Source organism: Myxine glutinosa, chromosome 6 (genome assembly GCF_964187855.1).
Source record: "Myxine glutinosa chromosome 6, kmMyxGlut1.1, whole genome shotgun sequence".
In the NCBI taxonomy this organism is placed as follows: Eukaryota; Metazoa; Chordata; class Myxini; order Myxiniformes; family Myxinidae; genus Myxine; species Myxine glutinosa.
This window is the reverse complement of record NC_136266.1, coordinates 129547443-129572463: the sequence shown is the minus strand read 5'-3', so window position 1 is coordinate 129572463 and position 25021 is coordinate 129547443. Positions and strand designations below refer to the sequence as shown.

General features: G+C 41.4%; 2 protein-coding genes across 3 annotated transcripts in view; one reads left to right on the top strand and one right to left on the bottom strand.

Moving 5' to 3' along the window:
* Positions 1–17467, top strand: part of LOC137430292 (leucine-rich repeat-containing protein 75A-like) — a 97185-nt gene extending 79718 nt beyond the window's left edge. For both annotated transcript variants that reach the window (XM_068121064.2, XM_068121066.2), the window contains exon 4: positions 15591–17467. In XM_068121064.2, coding sequence (XP_067977165.1) covers positions 15591–16302 — 712 coding nt within the window. In that variant the 3' untranslated portion in view covers positions 16303–17467. The remainder of the gene's footprint in view (positions 1–15590) is intronic.
* A 774-nt stretch (positions 17468–18241) lies between these two features.
* The window catches only part of LOC137429450 (inactive peptidyl-prolyl cis-trans isomerase FKBP6-like), a 103319-nt gene continuing 96539 nt past the window's right edge, over positions 18242–25021 (bottom strand). The window contains exons 11-12 of the mRNA XM_078781071.1: positions 19227–19350; positions 18242–18344 (exon numbers count right to left, since the gene is read on the bottom strand). Of these exons, the coding sequence (XP_078637197.1) occupies positions 18285–18344; positions 19227–19350 (184 nt within the window). The 3' untranslated portion in view covers positions 18242–18284. The remainder of the gene's footprint in view (positions 18345–19226; positions 19351–25021) is intronic.

The following is a 25021-nucleotide window of genomic DNA, read 5'->3' as shown; positions in this document are numbered from 1 at the left end:
AAACGTGATGAACGCCACATTCACCCACCAGCATATACCCCCTTCCTCTCCTGCCTCCCCCTCCCCTTTCCTCTCCTGCCTCCCCCTCCCCTTTCCTCTCCTGCCTCCTCCCTCCCCTCCCTCCCCTCCCCCCTTCCTCTCCTGCCTCCCCCCCTTCCTCTCCTGCATCCCTCCTCCCCTTCCCCCCTCTCTCCCACTCCCCCTTCCCCTCTCTCCCTCCCCCCAAAAGCCCCAATTACAGCACCAGCATCATACCAAATGAGAAAGCATTTACAACTCCCGGTAACATCACACCATTCATATCCCGACATTACATGGAACATTCGGCATCATATAAAGGGTTCTGTAATGATGTATTTAGGTCAAGGTAGGGTTTGGGAGGTTTGGGGGATTGGAGGGGTGAGGGAGGGAGATCCGTGCCACTGGAGGCATCTCCTGACAGCACTACTGTTGCAATCCGCTGCCCCAACCGGTCAAAATTTCTCAAGCACAGTTATTACATTTGATCAAACGAAATTCTGTATGATTACTTTTAACATTGATGCAGAGAGGCAGGAGCCTGTGGCGTTGGATTCCGATGGCAACTTGTGGGGTTTTCTTTTTTAATAAAAAGGGAAGAGACCCGTTGTTTCGTGACCCGGGGGTGTTGGCCAATGCTTGTGCCACTCGGAAATGGCACCCCACGGTGCTTCCGACCAACAGCCTTATCCCAAGGCAGTATAATCTAAAATATCGTTGGCACTTTTGAAGCACTCGAGCAGCAGACCATTCCAAAGCCCTTATGAATGAGCTGCACGCACCACCAGCTCTGACTCACAATTCCAATCGTGTTTTGATCCATTCGTTCACGTGTTCAAGGGACAGATGCATTATGGATGGGGCCATTTCAAGTCCATCCTTCAAAACAAGGCTTTACCTGTTGGCTGCATGCAAAAAAAAATTCCCAAACATATATGTCTGCTCCTTAAAAAAAGAAGAAGTTGATCCTGTAGGTTTGCAGGCTTTTAGGTTTAGATAACTATGTTTTATGGAAGAGCAACTTGAATTGCCTCTGTGAGCTCGGCCAGGTTGCATTTCAGCCTCTTGTACATTAGTATTTTCACAAAAGACCTCATCTTTAAGAAGTCTGAGCCGCACTCGTCTCTGAGCCGTCTGGCCTGGGGTTGACTCCTGATCCCCAGCTACACATTGTCATCCTGGTGTTTTGCAGGCAGGGCGAGGGAGGCATCAATGTTTGAGCCGTCCCTCGGGTGGACGCGAAAGATCCCGCGTTGTCCTTCATGAAGGGTAGTCAAGCTATCACCAGCATCCTGAATACATTACACATTCCTGCCAAGTGACTTGATTTCTGGGAAGTCAACAACAAACCCCCAACCATAATCAAACCACCCAAATATAATCCTTGGCAAGAGACTGGTTCGGTACCACATGGTACTCTGTATGGAGTCTGCTCCATTGATGATGATTACCCTCAATAAGAATAAATGCAATGTCTGAGATTGTCTCACACACTCGTAAAAATGGTGTCTTTTACCAATATCAAAAAATTCAAATCATCATTTTATTTTACAAAATCATTACCTCCGCCACCAAAGGTGGACGGACGAAGGTGGACGGAGGTTATGTATTCACCCCTGTTTGTTTGTGAGCAGCATATCTCAAAATGTTGTGGACGGATTCGGACGAAACTTGGTGGACAGGTTGGGCGTGTGACAAGGATGAACTGATTCGATTTTGGTGAAGATCCGAATCCAGATTGGCCTATGAATGGGATACAAAATGTAAGCTGTTCAGCCTGGAGGATGTGTGTGCTCTTCCGAGTGCCGTACTAGTTACCCTCGCCAGAGGAGAGGGTATTGCATTTGAGTCCGTTTGTTTGTTTGTCTGTTTGTCCGCACAGAATAAATATGATTTTCAATGCAACCATTGGTCCGATTGACAGGAAATTTTCACCATCGGTGCAACTCCACTTGTATAATTTTAAAATAATTATGACGTCATAGGTCACGTGCTTCGGCCACCATCTTGGAAAAATCGAAAACTTTGCACCTCTATATCTCTGAAAGTGATGAATAGAAAAAATTAAGACATGGCTCATTGTAAAGAACTCTCCATGGGGAATAAAATATGTTAATGATGATGTCATCGGTGCCTCCATTATGACGTCATAATTCGACAAGTACAAAACTTCATCCGATCAAGATGAAATTTCTTGAGCATAATCTAGGAATAAATTTGTTTAGAAAAAAACATCGGTCACGTGGTTCGACCGCCATATTTGTTTTAACACAAAAGCCTTAAAAACCACTGAAGATACATCCTGGCGAGGGTTTGCAATCTCTGATTGCTCTTTTTCTTGTTTCATTTGATATTCCCATCTGGATGTGTGTGCTCTTCCGAGTGCCGTACTAGTTACCCTCGCCAGAGGAGAGGGTATTGCATCATCTTTCATCACGTTCCTGATGCTGGAATCCCAGGTTCTCAAATATTTTGTTGGTTTGTCTATTGTGTACTCTCCATAGTGGTCTGCCTGGGGTAGATCCTTTGCTGCTGAAAGTCTCATTGTCAGGATTACATTATGTGGTTTTCCATTGCCTTCCCAGCAGTTGTCAGGGCAGGAACTTGGAACTTGCCCAGGGTGTCCAGCAACAATTATCGCTTCCTCTTTGCAAAAACAAAATATTGGAATCCACCAGTGCCCAATACTCATAGACGGATCCCAACTTCATGGACCATCCGATAGACGTCACAATCTTTGCTATTACCAGTTATTTCTTTCCTATCTCTCGGTGACCCTTTTGTACAAACTGCGATTGAATTCCAGGCACGGCCTAGAGTTTAAAGCTTCATCACGTTGACAGCTTAGGCTTAGCTGCTGAACGGCAGTGGCTCATGGCAATCCTACAAACCTGGTATGGATAAAAAGCATCTAGGATTTAAAGCGATAACGCCGGTAATGGAGTAAGGCTGGAGCACAACCATCAACAACACTCGTGTCACCGCCAAATACCAACGCAGAAGCTGTAATCTATCTCTGACTTTCAGTCGTTAACGGCCCCCAGTGGCCAAGCGAGGCACTAGTCGACAATTGTAGAGTCCCGAGTCAATGGTTAACTCCAACGAGTGTCGAGGTGCAAAGTTAGCCCAGGCCACAAAATCCATCGCTACCCTACCCCACGTAGCAGTTGTGTCAATCAAAGCAGTTTCCTCTTTATCTCTACCGTTAGCTGCTTGGGCTGGTAGGGCGGCCTAGACGTACGCACACTCGCCTCAAAGCTTGATCGCCTGGGTTCGAATCACGACCCAGCTATAAACTGTCATCCTGGTGTTTCACAGGCAGGGTGATCCATCAATATGTGTGCCATCCATCGGATGAAGGTTGAACTGGGCATCCCGTCTGTCAGCATTAGTTGGAGGTTGAACTAGGCATCCCGTCTGCCAGCATTAGTTGGAGGTTGAACTGGGCATCCCATCTGCCAGCATTAGTTGGAGGTTGAACTGGGCATCCCGTCTGCCAGCATTAGTTGGTGGACGTTGAAGATCCCACAGTGTATTTCTCGAAGAGTGGGTGAGCTATTGCCCTGGCACCCTGGCCAAATTGAAATTTCCTGCCCTGACTTATTGTGCAGGAGCGACCCGTCCACAATTATAATTCCGTAACAGCTTGGGCAGCAGCAATGCTCTACATAGGGCATGGTACATTGGTACATGATGATTGCTGTTTATTGGCAGGGAGGATTGCTTGTGGATAACTACGTCGATAACAGGCAGCCTTCCCGTGAAGCGTTTTGAACCGAACGGATTCCTCAGAGGACCAATGGCTCAACAGTTGATTTCTTAAGTGCACAAGATGAATGGCCTCCAGGGTCATGTTTCCTCACCACTTATTGCACCTCGCTTATCCTATCACCATCCGATCAGCACACACCCAGCAGCTTGAGTGTGTGCTGCAGTCATGTTTTGCAGTTTGACATGCAGTTTTGCAGTTTGCAGTTTTGCAGTCATGCAGTTTGACATGCAGTCAAAGCAATAACATAGATCCGAGTAAAATCACAACTGCGAAAGCTACCCCTCCACCCAATGCGACATGGCCTTTCGAGCATGCAGTCGGGAGATTGTGGACCTACTGGGGCTTCCATTTCTTGAAGTCACATCGAAAAGGCCACTTGAAGCTCAGGCTCATAACAGTTATACCCTCAAAAAAAAAAAAAAAATCAGTTTTCAACTTGATAACAAAATAATGAAGGCAACCACGCTTCGGAGAATACACTCTGTGCAGCCACATTCTTGAAAGAGCAACCTTGAGGTGGTGCCACCACCAAGCCAAACATTCAGGTATGCTACTCACCATGTATCGAGGGCATTTGTAGATGAACAAAACAACATAATTTATTTATTTGATTTCAAAATCATTTTCACGATATGCGATCAGCAATCTGGAATATAGTCAATATGTTAACGATCTCAAGAACCAGGCCGTTTGTCTTCCTTCAACACCTCAACTTTGTTTAGGCCACTTGGGAGGGGCATTTAAATGCCATGGAGACTACAGGATTATTTCCGTCTGGGAAAAGCAATTTGTAACGAGATAATTACCTTCAGGATTCGAGTTGTTTCCTTTTTTTGTGTGCATTCGTGTTCCTCAGCTTCCAATTACTGTATTCCCCACAGTTCGGAGGATTCTTTTCATATACAGCATGTTTTAAATAGGATGCAAGAGGGTCTAACGATAACCTTGGAGGTCGTGGTACCATGGTACGGATAACATAAGAGTTGTTACCCCGCGTGCACAAAGCGAAATTCGGGGTTAAGTAATATTGGTTCACTTTGTCTGTCTGTCTGTCCGTCAGTTTATGATCGAGGAACAACTTAATTCAAATTGAATTTCAATATTTTGCACATGTATCGGAACATGGTCCTGCAGTTTAGCAATACTTTGGCTCTGAATGCGTCCCGATTGCACATGATCAGAGAGGAGTGACGTAATTTTTTTTTACTCTGTCTGCCAGTCAAAAAATTAAGAATCATTCCAAACAGGAAGCTCACTGTTCTTAACCCTTGGATGCAGTGATTGGGCCTCGGAGAATAACAAGGTTTTTTTTGTTGCAAAAACTATGTTGTACAATTTGTTTTTGGAATGAGCCTCATTTTCACCGACTTTCATGTTGTTACACAAAATTCAGTGACATTAAAAAAAAATTCATTCAGGCTCGTGGGAAAATCTTCATTCTTAACTTATAACCCGAAAATCAGACATGAATGCAGGCCTGGGGCATTTTCTTGATATGAGCCTCATTATATGCTCCTATAACTTGGTTACAAATAATTCAGTGACAAAAATATATGAAAATTTTAAAACTTTACACAAATACATTCGTGGGGCCTCCGAGGCCCAATGGCTGCATAGGTGTAGGATTTTTGACAGTTGTGGACATATACATTCTAAATAAAAGGATTAGTGAATCATATTTTTTGAGCAAATACTCCTCCATGAGCCTCAACCTTTTACAGAAAAAAAGTTGAAAGACCAACAAAAAGTTTTTTTGCAAAAAAAAAGAAAAAGATTCATTACTTCTATGGGATTCTTCCAACTAATAGGATCAATGATTCACATTTTCTGAGCAAATACACATCCATGAGCATTGACTTGGATTTAAAAAGGATATGAAAGAAGAAAAAAAATCATTAAAAAAAAAATACATTACACGAATACATCCGTTGGGCCTCCGAGGGCCAATCACTGCATCTAAGAGTTAAGCATGTTATAAAGGACACAAAAAACAGGCACAAAGAACTAATGTGGCATGCTAAAAAGGGCAGTATAAAAGATGCTGCAACAATGGTGGTAAACATCTGGAAAAAGCTTTTTCTACAACCTTTAAAAGCTGTTTCTTTCAATCTAATTACATACTTCAACACTGTATAACACAAATTGCCTTCTTGACATTTACAAAAACCTCCCGTTTAGCAGTAGTTGCTTGGACAAAATATTACGGCATTTTATGTCGTCTCGACCATTCAATTTTGCCACCTGTAAAGCCCGCCCTTGTCCTTTTTTCACAAGACTGTGCAGGATAAGGTGTTCTATGAACTCTATAGTTTACTTTGGGATTTGTTTACTCAACAAGTCTGACTGAATGACAAAAATGGAGCCGAAAACATTCTCCTCTGAAAAAGAAAGTTTTAAAGTCAAGAACATTCATTACTTCCATTCCGATGGCATAAGGAAATGCACACAGGCGCTGGGAATAATGTACGATGCTAGCTGGAAACCACGTGGTAAAGGACGAATACTCTGTTTAGTCCTCCGTCATGCAAAGTCCTTTCTTGGGAGTACTACTGAGCTTGTCACCACATACAAAGCTTTCATCCACAGCTTGATGGAATACTGACTGCTCTTCCCTTTGGGCAGGTGCTCCTGCCTCACACCCAGCTCGGCTTACTTCTGATTCTGAGGGCCTTTCACTCTCTCACCGCAGGCAGGTCGGTGGTCTTTCTGTTTTCTACCGACTCCTCTCTGGCCTTGCCACCCCTGCTCTGTCCCCAAAATGTTCCTTCAGGTCACACAAGAACTGCCAGCAACCCTGTTCTGGTGAAACCGCCAAAATCAAGGCTCTCTGCTCACCTTCACTCTTTCATTCCTCTTTGTTCCCACCTCTAGAACAAACTCCCTCACTCTCTTCAATCCCACTCCTCCCTCCAGGTCTTCAAAACAGCTATTCACCACCATCTACCCCCATCCAAAACTTTTGATATTTTCTACCTCTGTTAATCCACCCCAAATCTACCTCCGTCAAATTCCGTTTTCTTTCCTGAAAGTCCCAGTAGTGTCCATTTGTTTATCCCGTGTACCCCGCCCCAGCCCTTTCCCTTTCACAGATCTCCCGATGTCCCTGTTCTCTACTGTTGTTGTGCTTCCCTCTCTCTCCCCTCTTGTCTCCCTGTTCCCTATATTACATGTTCTGTTAGCTCTTACATGAGCCTCGACTTGGTATACAAAAAAAAAACTGTACCATGGGATAAACCTCTACCAGCGATGAAAAGTGGATCGCGGATGTGACAATCAGCATAACGTTCAATCTGAGGACCGTGTACTCTATAATGCAACATTATGCCTGTGAAGTACCTGAAGGATAGACAGGTCGGGAATCAAACTCAGAATAGATCGTTCCAAGGTGAGTGGGTCGCTAGCCCCGTCCACTACTCCAATGTCAAGCTCCGCTATAAATCTCTTCCTGCAGACCCAATCATCCGCCTTCTTTCAAAGCTGAGGTTAACTCAAATGGTTGGATAAGCGGATTTTAAGTGCAAGTCTGCAAATACCTTAATGAAGTCGACCTTCTGTTACAATATTCCTTTTAAATTGATAAACCTCTCCATTAGTGCCACCATTTTTGTTTGGGCCTTTGCCTTGTGCTCCTTTATTTATCTTTTTCTCAACAAAGGTTGGAGTGCAGGGGCAGATCCAGAGTTTTTTTGAAGGGGGAGGAGATGGGGGAGGGTCCAGAAATCAAGGGAATGGGTCCATACTCTCCCAGGTGCGATGAGCGCGAAGAGACAAAGCGTTTGGTCCAGGCCCCGCTTCAGGACTCCAGAGACTTTGGCATTGTTAGATGCTCTCGGGTGCAATCTGTGCATCCACCAACCACATTGACTACATGTTAGGAGGAGAAAACAAATCATTAGTTTCCATTCTAAAATAAATTTCAGTTGCCTTTTTATTGGTAATTTTGACTGGATTGAGTTGGAATCTGTAGCTATGTCAACTTAAAGGGACACCAGTTGGTCAACAATCTTCTTCTGAATGTTTTTCATCATTAATCTGAATGTTTTGGATTTCAAAGTGCTTGCCTGTAAGGTAAGCAATAGGGCACAAATCAAGAGTGAAAGGCAAATATGGGCCTTATCCAATCACTGAACTTTCCAACAATGATTTTTCCCAATGTCATGTCCTCCCTTCTGGACTTGGTAATGATGAATTTTCCTACAAATGTGATCCATGAGTCTCCTGTTCTTCTTCTGTCCCAATAGGTTCATCTGATGGTGCTTGTGAGAGTTAACATCTCTCTGGCTATTGTCAGAGAGTGCCTTAGTCTGGTAGTTAACTCAAGCTGACATGCAAGGACTGTAAGCAGTCCTCTCATGTCAAGACAGGCTCCCTCCTCTGAAACCTGGTGGCACCTTGTTATGTCTGTCTCTGAAGTATGCTCCCTCTCAAATGGCACCACAGCCGACTCCACATGTGAGAAGGCCAAATTCCTCAATTCAGTGCTTGCTTCCAAATCTTGTGTCCCCAACCACTCACTCTTTGTACCACCCTTCCCTGTCATACGCAACTGCTCCTGGACTCTGTATCTTTTGCACCTGAGAAGGTGGAGAAGGTTCTGTCAACCCTTGACTGACGGTGGACCAGACAGTATCAATTCATGTGTCCTGAAAACCTGCTCTGCTGCTCTTGCACTTCCTCTCTCTGCCCTTTTCACCTTATCATTTGCTTTAAGCCATCTTCCATGTGCTTGTAAATCAGCCAACGTTACTGCATTACATTAAAAAAAATAGGACCGTGGGTCCTGAAGCTCACCTGGATCAGGAGGGAACAGTCACTCAAACCCCCCCTGAGACCCCGATATTTTTAAATGTCGTTAACAAACTTTGGTACATCATGGACGATGACGGTTGTGTAGTTTCAGAGAAGAGAGCAAATGCCTATGCTGGGTTCAAACCCCCCCCCCCCCCCCCAGTCTTTTTTCTTTTTTCTCTTTCTCTTTCTCTCTCTCTAAAAACCCCAGTGCACTCTTTGTAGCGTTGTGTTTTCCAAATAAAATCTGAAACCATCCAAGCTTCAAGAGCACTTCAAGAACAAGCATGGTGGAGCTGATGTTGAAGGACATGATGTTGGGTCATTGAAAATCAAAAGAGCTCGTTTTGATTCTGTAGGAACTCTTCCAAAGTTGGGTTTCATTTCTGTTGAAAAACCACTACTTTGCTTCATACCAAGTGGCATATGTAGTGGCCAAATCCAAGAAGCCCCATACAATTGCAGAAGATCTCAAGTCATGTGCACTGGAAATGGCAACAACTATCCTGGGCAAAGAAGCAAGAAAATTTTTTGAACAGGTGCCCCTATCAAATAATGTCATTCACAACCGAATCAGTGATTTGAGTGAAGATATTTTGGACCAAGTCATCTCAGATATCAGAGCTAGTCCTCTTAAAATCTCTATTCAGTTGGATGAGTCAACTGATGTCTCCAGTTGTTGTCAACTCATCACATTAGTGAGGTATGTCAATGATGGTGCAGTGAAGGAAGATTTCCTGTTTTGTGAAGATTTGAAATCAAGCACAACTGCAAAGGATGTGATGCAGCTGGTGAAAGACTTCTTTGCCAAACACGATTTAGATATCAAAGTCATTGGTTCTGTGTGCACTGACGGGGCACCTGCAATGCTTGGAAATAAATCTGGCTTTTCTGCATTGATGAAAAAGGAGATTCCAGACTTGCAAGTTACCCATTGTTTTCTTCATCGGCATGCTTTGGCATCAAAAACATTGCCTCCAAATTTGAAGAAAGTCCTTGATATTTGTGTGAAGATCATCAACTGGATCAGGGGGCGAGCTTTGAACCATCGCATCTTCAAATCATTTTGTGAAGATCTGGGAAGTGAGCATTCAGTTTTGCTTTTCGACACAGAAGTCCGTTGGTTGTCATGAGGACAAGCTTTAACCCACTTCTTTGAACTGCGGGAAGAAATCAAAGTTTTTCTGGAAGAGCGTGAATGTGATCTGGTTGGGGCATGGGAATCACAGCAATTCGCCCAAATGCTGGCTTACTTAGCTGACATTTTCACTCGTATGAATGACCTGAGTGTTTCTCTTCAAGGAAAAGGGATAAACATATTGAAGGCTTGTGAAAAGTTGAATGCCTTCAAAGAAAAGTTACGTCTTTGGCGTCAAAGGATGGAAAGAGGCAATGTCAAATTTTCCTTCACTTGAAGAGATGGTTGATGATGCTGGATCCATAACTCCTACTGTGCGTGAAGAAATTGTGGCTCATTTGGAAATGCTGTCAGAATCGTTTGATGGATATTTTACTGCTGGAGACCTGAAGATTTCAGAAGAATGGATCATGAATCCATATTCCTCCAATATGGAGAAAATGTCAAATTATGAAGAACTGAAGGAAGATCTTATTGATTTGCGGACAAATCGAGCTCTTGAAATGCAATTTGAAAGCAAGACTTTGGAGGAGTTTTGGTGTGCAGCACTGGATATGTTCCCAAGACTTGGTGGAAAAGCACTCCGTGTCCTCATTCCATTTGCAACGACATACTTGTGTGAATCTGGATTCAGTTCTCTTTTGTCAATCAAGACAAAATCTAGGAATCGCCTGAATCCACAGGCAGACCTGCAGATCGCAGTGAGCAAGAAAGTTCCACGTTTTGACAAAATCATGAAAGAGAAGCAGGAACAAAGAGGTCATTTAATTTTACTAGGGCATGCCCGTACTATATATATATCTAAAATTATATCCCCCCCCCTATTTACATGAAATGGTTTGGTCCAAAGCGAACGGCTTGCGAGTGGTGACAATCCCCCCCCCTCTATTTACATGCAATGGTTCGGTCCAAAGCGAACGGCTTCCGGAGTTTGGTAAAGAAATCGCCATCGCGTACACAAACGCGCAGGAAAGCGAATGAATCGCAAATTCGTTTTTATTAGTTGTAAAACATAATGCCCAATTATTCAATTAGCGCCAACGTATTTTGGCTTTTTGCAATTTAATCGCAAGGAAAAGTAGAAAGAGAAGAGGGAAAAAAAGAAAAGCCTTGCCTTGCTGCAAACAGCTGCTGCAAACAACAACAACATGGAAGGCTGCACTGTCCGGAAGTTGGCATATCGCAGTTACGATTATTTTAGTGTTAATGGCCAATTATTCAATTAGCGCCAACGTATTTTGGCTGTTTGCAATTTAATCGCAAGGAAAAGTAGAAAGAGAAGAGGGAAAAAAAGAAAAGCCTTGCATTAACGCATTAACGCTTGCATTGCATTAACGGTTCGGCACACGTGATAGCTCGCTGCTCTCTGATTGGTTGAAGCGTTTTTTGGACATAGCTCGGTAGGTACTTGTCCGATTAATTTCAAACCTTGAAAAGGCACATCCTCGGGTCCCCAGCAATATACCTGGCAAGTTTCAAGTATATCGGACCCGTGGTTGTCGAGAAACAGCGGTCACAGACAAACACACAGACACACAGACACACAGACACACAGACACACAGACACACAGACACACAGAGATTGCTGGAATTATAGATAGATGTTCACAATTGGGATTGATTTTACCGTTTCAAGTTTTTACTGTGTAAATTAAAATCTAATTGCTCAATTTATATTTGCATTTCATGCACCGAGTTAAAATCTTATTTTTTTAGTTCAATTTGTTCACCCGCAGTATTGTATGTGGTTCAAAAATATAGAAGTCATTGAATTTTATGTTCACAATTGGGATTGATTTTAGTTTCATTTTTTTTCTGAATAAATTAGAATCTAATTGCTCAATTTATATTTGCATTTCATGCACTGAGTTAAAATCTTATTTTTTAGTTCAATTTGTTCACCCGCAGTATTGTATGTGGTTCAATTTGTGGTTCAAAAATATAGAAGTCATTGAATTTTATGTTCACAATGGGGATTGATTTTACTGTTTCATTTTTTTTCTGAATAAATTATAATCTAATTGCTCAATTTATATTTGCATTTCATGCACTGTTAAAATCTTATTTTTTTTTAGTTCAATTTGTTCACCCACAGTATTGTATGTGGTTCAATTTGTGGTTCAAAAATTTGACTTCTTCATCTTCAAATGTGATATTACTTTTGTCGGGGGTGCGAACATTAATCAAATATTTCCTTGGGGTGTGGGACATAGAAAAGGTTGGGAGCCACTGTCGTAAAGGGATGGATTGATCTTTGGTGTTCACGTCTAAGCACTTCACTCATGATGTTGAAATCCCAGGTCCAACTCCCATATATCGTGTTGGTTTGACCACTGTCTGCTCATACCATTGGGGTGCATGTAAAAGTAATGTTGACATCGCTAATGTCTTTGGCCCTGTTGCATAAAGCATCCTTAAGGTAAAAGTTAAGGATTTCCATAACTTTTCCCTTAAGGAGATCCTTAAGTTGAGGATGGTTGCTTACATGAATATCCTTAAAGTTTCCCTTAAATCCTCCCTTAAAATTAAGGGAGCCATCCCCCCTGTCATTGGCTTTTCTCCACCAATTAGAAGCAACCTTTCACAAGTTACCCGGGTATTATACATTGTAAGAAAGGTCATGATTCCTTGTTTGGGTTGACGTCAGTTAATACTCATTTGCATACACGTATTGAGCATGATCCTGGCTCCACATGCTTTATGGGTTAAGGAATGATTTCCCTTAAGGTTTCCCTTAGCTAAGGATTTTCTTAAGTGCTGTTGCATAAACATCCCTTAGGAAATCCTCATCTAAGGATTTCCTTAAAATGAAGGAAATTCTCAGCTAAGGATTTACTTAGCATGAAGGAAATCCTTAGGAGCCATTGCTATGTCAGGCAACCAATCGAATTAGGAATAGGATGTTTGTCGAAAAGCAAGAGCACGTAATGAACATGCGATTTTAAATGACGCTTGTTATATTGCTACATACGTACATGCTTGTTATACGCTGCATGGGGAACACGTTCTTGCAGATGAAGGAGGAATAAAATTATTCTTGTGTAAAATTCATTTAATTCTGATTTACCATTTTATTTTGAAAGTGTAATATGCGCAGTAAATGTTTGGAAACTTTCCGAGAATGGTGAAAGTGTGAAGTTATAAAAGTGAACGACAAGCAGAATATTCTGGTGGTCATGAAAGAGTGAAAATTGTGGAAGTATTCAGTCCACAACTGAATTATATCAGTCTCTGACGTCACACTACTAAAATCGTCCTCTTCATGACCAATTTCCATGAAGATCTTCATTTGGAAAGTCAAAGGTTCATGGTTAAGGATGGTGGGATGCTCCCTTATCTTTAAGGGAGGATTTAAAGACAAAGTTAAGGATTATTCGTATATTCCACCAGCCTCAACTTAAGGATGTCCTGAAGGGAAAAGTTAAGGAAATCCTCAACTTTTCCCTTAAGGATGATTTATGCAACTGAGCCACAAACTCCCCCCCACCTTTGGTGGCAGAAGTAATAAAATTCTCAATGAGAATCGAATGAATTTTACACTAGAATCATTTTATTCCTCCTTCATCCGCAAGCATGTGTTCCCCATGCAACATAGTCGTGGCCAAAAATATTGGCACCCTTGCGCTTTAAAAAAATAATACACCATTTCTTCCAGAAAATTGTTCAAATAAAAAAATATTTTGGTATCAACATATGCATTTCTTTGGTTTGCAGTGGAACAAAACAAAAAAAAGGTGCAAAAAATACTATATCTTAGATTATTCCACACAGAAATCCTAAAATGGCTCGGACAATATTATTGGCACCTTTTAGAAGTTGTTAGAAATAATTAGATTTCAAGCAGGTGATTCTCTTTTACTTTCGAATTAAACTCACCTGTGCTGTGGTGAGTTGCAGGTGCCTGCAATATAAAAATCACTCATTCAACCAGTTTGAATAGAGTAAAGGAGTCATTTTGCTGTTTTGTGTCACTGTGTGTACCCCAATGAGCATGGAGAAAAGAAAGAAAACCAGAGAATTGTCTGAGATGGTCAGACACAAGATTGTAGCCAAGCATGGACAATCTCAAGGCTACAAGTCCATCTCCAGAGACATTGATGTTCCTGTGTCCACCGTAAACAATGTTATCAGGACGTTTATAGTCCATGGCACTGTAGCCAACCTCCCTGGATGTGGCCGCAAGAGAAAACTTGATTGAAGATTGCAGCGAAGGATTGTTCAAATGGTGGAGAAAGCACCTCGATCAACTACCAAACAGATTAAAACTGACCTTCATACACAAGGTACGACAGTTTCAACTCGCACTATTCGTCGCCAACTCAATAAAAAGCGGTTCAATGGTAGGACCCCACTGCTGAGAGAGAGACGTAAGAAAGCCCGACTGGAGCTTTCCAAAACACACCTGAACAAGCCCAAATCCTTCTGGGAGAATGTCCTGTGGACAGATGAGACCAAATTAGAGCTTTTTGGTAAAGCGCATCATCTCTATGTTTATAGAAAAGAAAATGAAGCCTTCAAAGAAAATAACACCTTTCCTACAGTCAAACATGGAGGAGGTTCAGTGATGATTTGTAGTTGCTGTGCTGCCTCTAAAACTGGGTGCCTTGAATGTGTGCATGGCATCATGAAATCAAGAGATTACCAAGGTATTTTGGAGCTCAATGTTCAACCTAGTGTCAGAAAGCTGGGTCTCCGTCGAAGGTCATGGGTCTTGCAGCAGGGCAATGACCCCAAACACACTTCAAAAAGCACCCAGGAATGGGTCAAGCCAAAACGCTGGATTGTTCGGAAGTGGCCAGCAACGAGTCCAGATCTAAATCCCATTGAACACCTGTGGGGAGATCTGAAAACAGCAGTTGGGAGAAGGCACCCTTCAAATGTGGGAGAACTGGAGCAGTTTGCTCAAGAAGAGTGGGCCAAACTGCCAATGGAGAGGTGTCGGAAGCTCATCCATGGCTATAGGAAGCGCTTGACTGCAGTTATTTTGTCCAAAGGCTGTGCTACCAAATATTAAGTCTAGGCTGTCAAAAATTAAGTCAAGGCCATTTCTTTTTATTTTCTGATTTAAAAGAATATATTAAGTTCTGAATCAAAAACAAAGGTTCTGCAATATTAACAGTGAAATAAAGAATTGTAGAGACCAAATACTTTTGTCAATTTCAACTTATTTTTAGAGAAAATTGTGAGTTATTTGAAAAAAGTGCAAAGGTGCCAATATTTTTGGCCATGACTGTATAACAAGCATCATTTAAAATTACGTGTTCTTATTTTCGGACATCTCTTCCTATCCCTAACCTGATTAGTTGCCTGGAATAGCAACAGCTCCTAAGAATTTCCTTAACTTCAAGGGAATCCTTATCTTTAAGGGTTGTTTGTGCAACAGCACTTAAGGAAATCCTTAGCTAAGAATTATAGCAAACCTTAAGGGGGATCTTTCCTTAAGGTTAAGGAAGTTGTATGCAACTGCGCCAATGACCTTCATGTGAATTGTACATGTATACCTACATACAAAGCTCCTCCATGAACCTTAAAATCACCAGAAACGGAACCATCAGATATAAAAGAATGAAATCCTACTTTGTGTGTCACCCTGCTTTATCCAATATCATCAATATCAATATCAATATCAATATCATCCAAACATCACTTTGATGTGAAACACTCAATTGTGGAAGTATCAGAGCTAGGATTGAACAAGATATCTTCATTTAATGACAATACTGTTTAATTTAATGACGTTAAGTATGGGGGAGGCATAGTGCCAACTGTGCATACTTACGGTACAGTACCAGACCGTCCTATCACAGCACAGCACTAAATAATAGATTATGTTGAGATATGCATGACTTCCTTTGTACCTGTTTATTCCCACAGCCTCAAGAATGCCATTGCAGAGGTCGACAGTGGGACGTTGGCACTGTCAGGCGTTCCGCTGATGTGGTGTGACATTGAGCGCCTATGTGCTTTCCTGGTACGGAAAGCAACGATCACTGGTGAGGAGGGTGGCAACAGTGCAGAAGGTCTACTCACTGCCATCGAGCTTAGTTTCACAGAACTGAACGATGAAGGACTGCGGTTGTTACTGCCGGCACTCTCTGCACTGCCGTGCCTCGCAGGACTTGCCCTCAACGGAAACCGGCTCACACGCACCGTGTTGAGGGACCTAGCAGACTGTCTCAAGGAACCCGGCAGATTCCCTGCGCTTGAGTGGCTTGATGTTGGAAACAATGTAGACATATTTTCTTTACCACAACCATTGCTGCTGGGTCTCAGAAAACGTTGCCCCAAACAAGGCAGCCTGCCAACCATTTTGGAGACCGCAGAAGGCCCTTTGCCACCTGAACAGCCAGTTTCTCAATCCTATCCCCTCTCACTTGATAAATCCCCAATAACCACTCCAACCCAGCAAGCCCATCAGGAATCACCCACGTCTGAGTCCCTGTACTGTAATGGAAGACTGCGATATCACAGGCCACAGACATCAGAAGTGTGTGGCCTGGACCACGGAGCAGTTGGTGGTAGTCCTGGGGAAGAAACTCCCGAGTGTGTGGACAATCCCGACATAGTTGGAACAACTCTGTGCTGATAATAACAATGACTGCAGATGTTGCAGTAAAAACTAATAAAGACTTTGTGAGCAAATTTTGCCAAAGTCAAAGTTCATGGTAAGACGACTGTCCCAAGGGTGGCCATGAATGAGAGGTTTGATTTGATTCAAAGCCAAAGGTTTATTCTGTGGAGTAGGGAACTTGCTTGGAGCAGCAGGAGGCACTGGCGCAGTTTTTGACACCTCTTACTTTTCTTTTTTGTCCCTTTGTGTGCTTGTAAATGTAATTTCAATGTTGTTCATAGTTTTGTTCTACATATTAAATTATTCTTGTGCAACTGTGATAAATTTTGTTCAAATAAATAAATAGATAAGTAAGGATTGGCCGAAAGGGACGATTTTTATTTATTTTTTGGCAAAGGAATACCTGGAAGAGTCCTGGATGAAGTTTGGAAGCTCACAAATGTCCTCAAACTTCAAGCTGGGTACATTTTGCTGTACAGTTTATGTTCCCTCGTGTATTGTGCAAACTTCATCATCGTTCCATTCTACTAATGTGGAACTTTCAGATGCATTTCGAAATGTCTTGCCGGGTTATGGTTTCCTTCTTACAGTAAAAATGAAACAAAATGGGAATAAAACTGCCAAAGAATAAATAGAACCAAATTTGTATGTTGAAGACTTGGGAGACTATGGCGGCATTTCTCATGAACGTAATAACGTATGCCTTAGTGAACAACAAGACTCCTTTGAATCGCTCAACCGGGAGCGCATAGCAAAGAACAGAAGTACATCACATTGGAGTTGTGGTGGAGGAAGCGGTCAGCAGGACACCCGGATAAAAGCTTGATTGAATTACAAATTATAAGACCAGGAAGTGAGTACTGGTTGTTGTGGTAACAAGCAACAGAGATGAGATGAAGAGGGGGTAAGGGGACTACTAGACAGCAAGCGGGATGCTGACAGCATCGTTAATGAGCTGTGAACAGTTTTGTCATCTGTGTCAACACCCACCTTCCATGGGTTCTCAGCAAAACAATTCTGCAGCTTGGATGATTTTTTGGAGTAAAACCAACAAGTTTAATAGAACTAGTATTATATTACCAGTTGTCCAATGCTATACCCTTGTTATGGTAACCGGTGTGGTTATTTGTCTTTCCCAGTCTATCAGTCTTGTTTTGTTGAGAATAAAAATTATTGTGCATTCCATGTTGCCGATTCTTCTGCCAGTGAGTGCATTCTTAAAAGCATGCATCATGCATATCCCGAGCAAGGAATCCAGACAAAGGATCGGTGTGAGCAACCGTATTCTCAAGCGCCCCACCCAACCATCCGCCGCTCTGCGCGACGGTTTGTGCAGGCTGCATGTCAAACCCTTTGTCATGTATTCTGGCAGTAATGTCCTTTACATTCTGACACTGCTGGAAGGAGAAAGGAGATGAGAGTCCATGTAATAAGTGTGGGCCAGGAGGTAAGATGACAAGGACACAATTAGAAAATCTAAAGTAGGGCAATGATGGGAAAAAAAAAAAATTCTTGCTCGATTCCAGACCCCCAAAATGACACGCACGCACGCACACACCAAGATAAATGGAAAAAACAAACCGCATGTTCACATATATAAGTATGTTCTATATTACTGTGTGAGATAACAGGAAACAAATCTGGTTTATTTCAATCCCATTGACTGAGTTTAACAATGAGTACAACAATGGCCGGATGTGGCTTACAAGCCTGTCACTCAATCGGGAGCAAAAGGTCACAGAATACGTTATTTTTGCAATTTTCAAAGGATGCACAACAACACTGGTTCAAAGTGGGTTATTGTTTGTGGGTGTTGCTCAAGCCAAGCTAAGGTGGAAGCTTGTCCTATCTCAAAAGTACGACATATGAAGCAGAAAAACAAAAGCTTATTACACAATGTTCCAAAGCGCGCGCACACGCACACACACACACACGCACACACACACACACACACACTTCCCAAACCACCTGGTCTCACCCATCAAACAAGACCAGACTCAGAAGAAAGGCTTGGGAGGTGTTCGAACATTGGATATCTTCAGCATATTCACTGGGCCCTGAGGATAAACAAAAGGGGGGAAAAAATGAGAGTGGGAGAGACGTCCATGAGGGGCGGACGTGTGACCATGGGTGCCGGATGTTGGACAGATGAGCCAATTATCGCTAATAATGAGGACGGTTGCTGAAAAATCCTCAATCGAGTTGCAAGGTTTTTCTCCCTCAACCTCACCCTACAAATTTCCCACCATTCCAAATCCATATAATTCATGGAGTACATTTAATCAGTCAGTCTGTATTAATCACCCTCCTCACCTCTCCCCACCTCCTCCATTCACTGAAACTCAATACCACCATCTTTCTCAGGTTAGACAAAAGGGTAGGGTACATGTACGTTTGTCAACTTATGACAAATGCCAACTTTCCCATCCTCAGCCCAGTGGGACAGGATTTGCACTCTTACTCGACTGTTCATGGCAACCTGGGCCCTGTTCAGCATAACAAGACCACACTCCCACCACCACCACCAGGCAACGGGCTGTTTCACCAACTGCTTACTGAGCACCTGTATCAGTCTCTGTCTCTCTTTTGCCCACAGCCATCTCGTGGTATTGCGTTCCCCTGGTAACGACTGACTGCAGAAGAAAAATTACGTTTCCGTGGAAAGCTCTAAATTTCCAACGTTTCCAGGAAATGGCAAACCCAATGAGTTTTCCTGCACATTCTTGTTATCCTTCCTTTCCCAAACAGAAAACCTTCCATCACCAGGCCAGACTGTACTGAAGCGACCTCGTTATCGTTCTCTTTGACCCAGACAATTTTTTTAAAGCCCCATGGGGTGGCAGAGAACCCGACACCAGCTAAAGATCTTTGCGGTTCCTCGGCACAATCATTATGCAGTGCTGCATGCTAATAGATAGTCAGAGGAATTGAAAACTCACCTTATCCAACAGTTGTGCAGTGAAACCTTCAGCTGTGGCCATGGCAGACATCTCTTCCACTTGGCATGCCGTCAGCATGGTTGTGGGGAAGGACATTTGGGATATACCTCCAGTGTGCAATGTCCTAAAAATAAAATAAAAAGCCATTTTCCATTAGCTCACAAGATTAGGTTTAATGACACCAGAACTGTAACATACAGGTACATTTAAATGGCTGTCATTTTCCCAGCAGTATCGCTGGCCTCAACAAATCTTTTATAAAAAGGTAGATAAAATACGACGTGGAATATCAGCAGGGAAAAACTATTTAGTGGGAAAGAAATCTCTGCAATCCAACTTGCCAGTACAAAAAATTTGTTTTGCAAGCATGATGCAAAGAAAATAAGAAGAGGGGGCACCGACATATTCTGTGATTCTGATGTACCATACTCTGTTAAAGAACGTTGGTTCTACCCAAGTTTCGTGGCGAGGGTGGTTTGCTGTTGTCTTACCAGAAGTCATTAGGACAGGAATTTGGAATTTGTTCAGGGTGCCGGCGATACCTCACCTACTCTTTGTGAAGGCACCGTGGGATCTTTAATGTCCACCAACTAATGCTGGCCACAGAACCACCTTCAGTGGCGAAGGTAAAAAATAAATAAATAAAATGGTACCCCGACCTCTCCTTCCAATATATCTCATACGATATTTTAAAATTAAGGTGTTATCAACTACTGTACAGTATAACTACTCTGTAGGGTACAACTATCGGGAAGCCTTTTCATGGTGGTTGTACCACCCATAGCACGTTGGGGGCCAAATCTTCCCCATTCTTCCCTGCTGCCCGGATTCGCCAGGGCAGCACGGTCACGGTCAGAGTGGCAATCGGTCCCCATGGACCGGCCCTTTCCCTAGTCTCTCTCTCTCTTCAACTCTGTCGTGGGCCCGACTTCGTTTAGGTGGGGGTACACCATCTTGGATGTGGGGGATCTCTGGATCGCTCCTGCGAGATCAATTGGCTGTCTCCATATTGTGGGCTTGTTCGAGAGAACTGTCTGTGGCTATACAACAACAACAACAACACCTCTGTAGGGAAGGTTCACGTCCAGAATTTCAACCACAAAGTGGTCTTAATCCAAGACTATCTAGGGCTCATGTGCCCACTATAAAGTACCATCCGAAACAGGAGGCAATATCAAGTGACTGCAATAAGCAAATGGGAAGACCCAACAATGTTTTAATCTCATACAATCCTTTCTTACCACACCCCGATCTACAATCCTGTCTCATCTAGTCATCCTTTCCCTTTTTTTTTTTTGAACACCGCTCCTTTCCTATGCCATCTCCAGGCACTGCAAAACGTCATTGCCAGGCACCGAAGGGGGCTCAGCAGTGACGAACGGTGAAAGGGAGTACTCAGTTTTCACTCTGGTTGTTGTACACCGCTCCTTTCCTATGCCATCTCCAGGCATTGCAAATCGTCATTGCCGTGCACCGAAGGGGGCTCGGCAGTGACGCACGCTGAAAGGGAGTATTCAGTTTTCACTCTGGTTGTTTGTTGTACACCGCAGCTTTCCTATGCCGTCTCTAGGCATTGCAAATCGTCATTGCCGGGCACCGAAGGGGGCTCGGCAGTGACGCACGCTGAAAGAGAGTACTCAGTTTTCACTCTCGTTTTGTTTTCTTGCTTTCTTGTTTGTTTGTTTGTTTGTTTGTCCGGACGATATCTCAGCCATCCTTTGAGCTAGGAAGCTGAAATTTCGGCACAATAGTGAGCAAGTCCTTTGTCAAAAACGGTATTTTTGTTTTTTGATTAATCAATTAATTGAGGAGTTATTTAATTATTAGCGATTAATTAAGTACTTATTTAATTAATCAAATTTCCTTTCTCTTCTAACCATTAACTCAGGCACCTTTTGAGTTAGGAAGCTGATATTTGGAATGACCAGGTGATTTGGCTGCAAAAGTTATTTTTGATTTATTAATAAATCAATTAATCAATTAATCGATTAATTATTTAATTATTTGATTAATGACAATTTTTTTTGTTTGTTTTGTTACAGATTCTGATGAAATGGTGGTGGTTTATGTGTTCTGTGACCGAATTGATTAATAATTATTTAATTATTTAATGAATATTATTTATTTATTTTCATTATTAATCATTTATTTATTTTCTTTCTCATTTGGCCAATATCTTAGGCACCTTTTGAGCTGGGAAGCTAATATTTGGACCTGACAGTGACCAAGTGATGCGGCTATCAAGAATATTTTTGATTTACTGATTAATCATTTAATCGATTAATTATTTATTGATTAATTGATTAATTATTTATTGATTAATCAAGTAATTATTTAATTTTTTATAAATGACTTATTTAATTAAATTTCTAAAAGATACATCTTCGGATGAAGCACTAGTGGTTTCGTTAAGCTATTAGCCAATTGATTAATAAAACATTTTCTGATAATCTTTTATTGATTTTGATCATGCAATTAATCAATCAATTCGCATACACCGCTCCCTCCCAATGCAGCCTCTATGAGCTGCACTGCGGTATTGCCGGGCGCCTGAGGCACCCCGGCAATGCCGCGCTGTAGGATATTTAATTATTTGGCATGGGGGCGGTGTACTTTGAATGTATGTGTACTTGTTGTACACCGCTCCTTTCCTATGCCACCTCCAGGCATTGCAAATCGTCATTGCCGGGCACCGAAGGGGGCTCGGCAGTGACGCACGCTGAAAGAGAGTACTCAGTTTTCACTCTGGTTGTTTGTTTTCTTGCTTTCTTGTTTGTTTGTCCGGATGATATCTCAGCCATCCTTTGAGCTAGGAAGCTGAAATTTCGGCACAGTAGTGAGCAAGTCCTTTCTCAAAAACGCTATTTTTTGTTTTTTGAATAATCAATAAATTGAGGAGTTATTTAATTATTAGCGATTAATTAAGTACTTATTTAATTAATCAAATTTCCTTTCTCTTCTGACCATTAACTCAGGCACCTTTTGAGTTAGGAAGCTGATATTTGGACATGCCAATGACCAGGTGATTTGGCTGCAAAGGATATTTTTGATTTATTAATTAATCAATTAATCGATTAATTATTTAATTATTCGATTAATGACCAAATTTTTTATTTATTTTAAGTTACAGATTCTGATGAAATAGTGGTAGTTTATGTGTTCTCTGACCAAATTGATTAATAATTTAATTTTTTATGATTATTATTTATTTATTTTCATTATTAATCATTTATTTATTTTCTTTCTCATTTGGCCAATATCTCAGGCACCTTTTGAGTTCGGAAGCTAATATTTGGACATGAGTGACCAAGTGATGTGGCTATCAAGGATATTTTTGATTTATTGATCAATCAATTAATCGATTAATTATTTAATTATTCGATTAATTACTTTAAAAAAAAAAATTTCAGTTACAGATTCTGATGAAATGGTGGTGGTTTCTGTGTTCTGTGACCGAATTGATTAATAATTTAATTTTTTTAATGATTATTATTTATGTATTTTCATTATTAATCATTTATTTATCTTCTTTCTCATTTGGCCAATATCTCAGGCACCTTTTGAGCTCGGAAGCTAATATTTGGACATGAGTGACCAAGTGATGTGGCTATCAAGGATATTTTTGATTTATTGATTAATCAATTATTAATAAATCAATTAATCGATTAATTATTTAATTATTTGATTAATGACAATTATTTTTTTTAATTTTTTTAGTTGCAGATTCTGATGAAATGGTGGTGGTTTATGTGTTCTCTGACCGAATTGATTAATAATTTAATTCTTTTATGATTATTATTTATTTATTTTCATTATTAATCATTTATTTATTTTCTTTCTCATTTGGCCAATATCTCAGGCACCTTTTGAGCTCAGAAGCTAATATTTGGACATGAGTGACCAAGTGATGTGGCTATCAAGGATATTTTTGATTTATTGATTAATCAATTAATCAATGAATCGATTAATTATTTAATTATTCGATTAATTACTTTAAAAAAAAAAAATCCCAGTTACAGATTCTGATGAAATGGTGGTGGTTTATGTGTTCTATGACCGAACTGATTAATAATTTAATTTTTTAATGATTATTATTTATTTATTTTCATTATTAATCATTTATTTATTTTCTTTCTCATTTGGCCAATATCTCAGGCACCTTTTGAGCTCGGAAGCTAATATTTGGACAGACAGTGACCAAGTGATGTGGCTATAAAGAATATTTTTGATTTATTGATTAATCATTTAATCGATTAATTATTCATCGATTAATAAATTAATTATTTAATTTTTTATGAATGACTTTTTAAATTAAATTTCTAAAATAATCATCTTCGGATGAAGCACTAGTGGTTTAGTTATGATATTAGCCAATTGATTAAGAAAATATTTCATGATTATCTTTGATTGATTTTAATTATGCAATTAATCAATTGAATGATTAATTGCATAATCATTCGATTGATTAATTGCATAATTAAAATCAATTAAAGATAATCATGAAATATTTTCTGAATCAATTGGCTAATATCATAACTAAACATTCATTCATTTTCATTCATTCATTCATTCAATTAATCAATCAATTATTGTACACCTCTCCCTCCCAACAGTCTCTATGAGCTGCACTGCGGTATTGCCGGGCGCCGGAGGCGCCCCAGCAATGCCGCGCTGTAGGATATTTAATTATTTGGCATGGGGGCGGTGTACTTTGAATGTATCTTTACTTGTTTTCTTTTTTTTGTGTATACAAGATCGAGGCTCATGTAAGAGCTAACATTAATCACAAAAAAAACAAACGGACACGTAAAACATATAATAAAGGGAGCGGGAGATAATATGGGGAGAGAGAGAGGGAAGCACACAAGTACGACATTTGAGAGCAGGGACATCAGGAGATCTGTGGGAGGGAGAGGGCTTGGCGGAGAGTTGGCGTGGGAAGGGGGGAGGGGGGTGGGAGAGGTATAAAACACATGGACATCTTTATATACTCCTCCCCATCAGACTCTAATATTCTCCTCACTCAAATTTGCATGCTCCAGCCCATCCGTCCCTTTTTCGTTCGCAATACGTAGGCCGGTAGCAACTCTGTGGGAAATGACATTTCGTTTCGTGTCCGAGGTGCTAATATTTTACCATGCGAAAAGTTGTTGAATCTAATGGTGTTGAACATATCAAAAGTTCTCCAAAATATATTGGCCCAAACATATGTTACGAGATGAAATTGTGTGCACTATATTGTCTTGCCCACTTGCCTATCTCGGGTGCCGTTGTACCGCCTTTCGCATATGTAGACAGGTGTCAGCCAATCACATAACAGAATATGATCATGTGACTTCTGTGATCAACTGTCATGGCTGCGCCCATGACTGACCGTGTTGAAAGCGATCAGGCCCGTTTAGTGTGTATTTTGTACCTAAAAAGCGTCCATGGTGAGGTGGTGCAGCCTTTTACAGAAAAGAGATGGTCCACATTCACTGACTGTGCAAAAAAATGGGTGAGTCTCGATGGTGAATGCTCTCATGTGGCAAAGAAACTTTTCGAATGCCCCAGTCGCAATTCACCACAACCATCATCATCATCTTCGACACTACCACTACCAGTCCCCCCCGGCACCGATTCCCATACCAGGAGCCAGAGCAGCGGCCCTTCATCTCGATGATAGTGTGGCATTACTATCAGTGGAACGAACGAGCCGCTATTAGCGCCAAGTGTCAAACCGTGGCCGGTGTCTCTGTTGACTGTCGTGTACGAAAGGATCTTGACAAGTGTCGCACTGAAAGAGATAACTGTCG